Below are 4,671 nucleotides of genomic sequence, written 5' to 3' on the forward strand. Positions count from 1 at the left end.
TGCATTGGTGTAGATGCACTTGAGCTGGGCTATCAATTTTGCCCCTGGCATTGGCATGCCACCCCTAGGCTCATCTCTAGTGAGCCTGGTTTTGTCCCCTTCCCCCTTCAAACTTAGTTTAAGGCCCTCTCAGTGAGCCCCACCAATTCATGAGTGAGAATCCTTTTCCCCGTGTGAGACAGCTGAGCTCCATCTGTCGCCAGCAGGCCCGGTGCCGTGTAAACCTCCCCATGATCAAAAAAGCCAAAATTCCTCCGATGGCACCAGCCCCTGAGCCACGTGTTGATCAAGTGTGTTTTCCTGTTCCTTTCAGTATTCTTCCCTGCCACTGTAGGGATCGAGGAAAACACTACCTGTGCTCCTGATCCTTCAACCAGTCGCCCCAGTGCCCTGAAGTCCCTTTTGATCGCTTCAGGACTTCTCTCTGGAACCTCATCGCTGTCAGCCTGTATAACTGACAGCAGGTAGTAGTCAGAAGGCCAATATTATATTGCACAATATAATTGTAATTCTACTATTAAGCCTCACTACCTTTCTGCCAAATCTGGAATTACAACAATCTAGGCAAGAATGGAAGGTTTCACTTAATTAATATGTAAAGAAACCAAAAAATTCATTTGCCTTAGGGCAAACCGCAGGAGTTTGTTTCTTACAGCAAAAACTGGAATTTAACCTGGTCAAAAAAGTATGTAGGCTCTTAAATATTTGCCAAGAAAAGAAAAAAAAAAAAAATCACATGATCGCTTAACATTCCGTTTGAAAGATTGCCCTTAAAACAACATGTGTGCAACACCGTGCTCGGTAAATCAGTTCACTAACAACTCAGAAGGAAGAGCATGACATCTTACAGCATGAGCTCTGCCTGACTTAGGCACAACAGAATCCCAGAGCTCATGCTATGGCTTGTCATTTTACTGGTTAAATCATAAACGTAGCAAAAGAAATACATATTGTTTCATCCTAATGAAGATTATTTTTATACAATTTTAAAAGCACTTTTACTTTATAAAATAATTCTAGCTGCAATTAGCTATAGCCTAAATGATAAGATGTTTTAATGTTTAAAATCTGTGTCACCACAGTGTTAACTATTCTTACTCTCCAACTTAGGATGTTGACTGTTAAGTGTCTCAGTCCCTGCTCTGATATAATTTTGTAGGTATTTCAACAGAACCCTACATATTTCCCCCTTACACTCAATACTAAGGCCAAGATGATTAAGGCCAAAATTGTCACTACTGACCACTCTGAGGCACCTAACTCTTCCACGTTGTAACTACTCCTACATCTCTTTGCTTCAACATAACTCCTGACAAACTTGTTCTCAGAAGTGAACGCAAAGTAGCTAAAAAAAAAGAAAGTATCACTAGGTTTCAGGTAAAACGCTTAGGAAAGAGACAGATTTATCAGCCATCTGTGAGAAGGCTTGTTAATATGACCAGCAAGAAATCATAAGGACTGGTTGGCAAAGACAAGAAGAGAACACAGTTTTTTTTTAGAGCAGAGAAGTGAGAAGGACTGCAGGCAGAAACACACTCATCACATCCATATCCTTAAAAACTGGAAATTGTGTAGGCAATTATGTGAGGTTATAAGCCAAGCTAACATACACTGCCTCTCAGCAGAGATCATTATCTGAGAGCTATGCCAACCGGAAGTCACCTACTTGCAGTTAACAGCATGTGTGAACAGAGAAAACCTGTGCAAACATCTCTCCATATATTAACTGCTGTTTGGCTTGGTCATGTCACAGTTGTTCTTCCAAGCTTCAGAAGAGGAAATGGAAGACTACAGAATACAAAGTAGTAAGTCCAGTGAGCACCTGACCGGTAAAATTAAACAGAACTTCCTTGTTAAGAAGTGAAGACCAAAACCTGTGCCCCCTCACAAACCAACACAGACTGCAATTAGAAACTATCAACAGCAAAAAGCCTTTCCCAGACAGCTGGGATTCACCAATGGGGTCAGAAACATGCCTTCAAATTGTCTCAGCTGACTTTTTTTACTGTGGTTAGCAGACCTACGTGTTTGCCACTCACAGTAGATATTAATTCAACTTCTGAAAATGGGGAAATGTGATATAAAAATCAGTCAGTGAATAACAGAGGGTGGGATTTTCTGACAGTTGAAGCATAGATGCCTACAAACAATAATGAAGCTGACCTGTAGACCAAAGACTACCAGGACACTGGAGGCAGGGGTGGGGTGGGGTATAATAATAAAGAAAATTTCTGACAACCTCATGGACTCTGCCTCCAGTCTCTGCCTGAAAGACTTAGTATGAGTGCGTAGAGCAAGGAGGGACAAAACTGCATCCTCATGCTACTTAGGAGGGAGGTATGACAGAGCTGTAATTCATACTTGTGTGTAATTTGTAAGATTTAAGAGCAATAAACTAAAAATCACTAGTTTTGTGTAATTAAAAGCTGCCCATCCCCATGAGTTCTTTCAGAACGTCCTTATTCCTCCTTACAAACTTAAGCCATTGTTTTTCTCCATCTTATACAGCCTTCACCAATCTGATATTCATTTTTATAGGAATGTCTTCTTCAATCACCAATGTTATAACTGCAATCACTTTCTTGTATTTTTTATGTTTTCTCTCAGTGCTCCTTGGTGCTCAAAGTTCTGTAAAATTGCACTACTTTTCTTCAATCCCTTCCATACATTTCTTCTTTGAGATAGTGTGCACTGACTAGTCCCCCCAGCAAAATATCAGTAACAGCCTTAATCACACCAGCACTTTCACTGAACTCTAGTAATCTACATCTACCACTTTCTGTAGAGCACTGGTTTCCATTGCCTTATTTGTGCTCATTCATTTGTTGTCTCTTGAGTATTTTAAGACAGGAAAGGGAAGAAACGAAGCATCCATCCTCTTGTGCTAAGAGGGAAGATCCTGTCACAATTGGCTTGTGGCCTGTGGCAGAGGACTCTTTCTTTTATTTCCATGAATTGCAGGAAATTATACCTAATGTTTTCTCCTTTTTTAAAGTCTCTTCACTTTTAAAAAGAAAAAGAATTATAACTGCAACCACTTCTGCATATTCTATACCTTTTTAATCTACTTCATATCTATTTTTATCACTTGACCTCCTTTGCTGTTATTTTAACAGTAGAAAATGCATCTTTGCCTACTCCAATGTTCCTTAAGCATTAGTTGTGTTTATAAATAAAGGATAAATTCAAAACACTGCACTTTTGAAGCTCACAGGAAAAAAAAATGCAAGTGAAACAGACCACAGAGACTTCTAGAACTAGCACAACATAAATATGAAATAAAGCATAAATGACAACATTAAATGGAAACTTACCCTGCTTGTGGGTTCACCATTCCCATTGAGTTTTTATGAGCTGGTGATAATGTCTGAAGTTTGCTCCCACTGGATCCAGATGAAGATAGTACTTTACTTGAAGAGGCACCTTGCAGTTGAAAGCAAGCATGGAAATATAAGAAAACGTCAGATTTTGCTGCTGGAATGATACAATTCATTATATATTTTTTAATTGTAAAATTCAAAACAAGAGTTTTAGAAATACCAAGATATGAACAAGTGTCAAGGCACTAGGAAAAAGCAAGTATGTTTTCAGAAATTCACAGAAAATATGCAATTGTGACATAATGTTCTATTCTAATAAAAAACATTGGATCTCAATTACTTTCTTCAGAAAGAAAAAGGAAAAAAAGAAGTCTAGAATGTCAAAGTATGTACAAACAGAACATGTTTGATATCTGATGATATCTGAAATCAGAATAAGACCAATGTTTGCATAATTATAATATACATGACTTGACTGTGTATTTTCACTAGTTCATGATCATATTCAGCATACAAATTAGTTACAGGATTAAGCAACAGAAAAAATTTCAGGTGAGAGGTCAGTATTTGATACAATTACGCATTACTACACAGAATGATTTTGCAGGTTCAATTCAGAAGAAACCTAATTTGACCCGATATATAAAACAGAAGAGAATCCTATGTACTCAAGAGTCTTGTTGGATAGATGCAAATTGCTGCCCCTTCCAACTTTACTTTAAATGAGTTTTTACAAACCACTGTATCAATTTCAACAATAAAGTATATAGCCATCATATATGTAAGTCAAAAAAATCAGGTCACAAAAACGTTGATTAAAAAAATTGTATTATGAAAAACAGACACCATCTTATCCACTCACGTAACACTGAACTCCTACAAATTTTTTTACTTCATCACTTTAAATCACTGGGCAATGCTGTAGAAATACTTTCAGCTATTAAAATTATACTACTTTTACTGCATAGTTTGAGAACTAATATTTAGGAAGGAAATGGAAAATTTATAACATTCATTTCATACCTACAACAGTTTTGCTAATACCACTTGGCTGTGGTAAGCGTGATGATGATGATGGTGTTGATCCTACAGAAGGCATCTTCTTAACTGCAGCAGGTTTGTACTGTAACAAAATACAACCTAGAAATTTAAGCAATTAAATCAAACTATCTATGTAACACAATAGGTAGTTATCTCAGGTACTGTGGGAAAACAGACGATAATTATAGAATCATAGAATCATTAAGGTTGGAAAAGACCTCCAAGATCATTGAGTCCAACCGTCAACCCAACACCACCATGCCCACTAAACCATGTCCCTAAGCGCCTCATCTACACGTCCTTTAAATAC

The 4,671-nt window shown here is 37.7% G+C and overlaps 1 protein-coding gene across 1 annotated transcript in view; it reads right to left on the minus strand.

The window, feature by feature from the left end:
* Nucleotides 1–4,671, minus strand: part of ZC2HC1A (zinc finger, C2HC-type containing 1A) — a 39,868-nt gene that overhangs the window by 15,193 nt on the left and 20,004 nt on the right. The window contains exons 6-7 of the mRNA XM_009335067.1: nucleotides 4,344–4,443; nucleotides 3,315–3,423 (exon numbers count right to left, since the gene is read on the minus strand). Of these exons, the coding sequence (XP_009333342.1) occupies nucleotides 3,315–3,423; nucleotides 4,344–4,443 (209 nt within the window). The remainder of the gene's footprint in view (nucleotides 1–3,314; nucleotides 3,424–4,343; nucleotides 4,444–4,671) is intronic.

The sequence above is a fragment of the Pygoscelis adeliae genome, unplaced genomic scaffold (genome assembly GCF_000699105.1).
Source record: "Pygoscelis adeliae isolate BGI_AS28 unplaced genomic scaffold, ASM69910v1 Scaffold101, whole genome shotgun sequence".
Taxonomy (NCBI): domain Eukaryota; kingdom Metazoa; phylum Chordata; class Aves; order Sphenisciformes; family Spheniscidae; genus Pygoscelis; species Pygoscelis adeliae.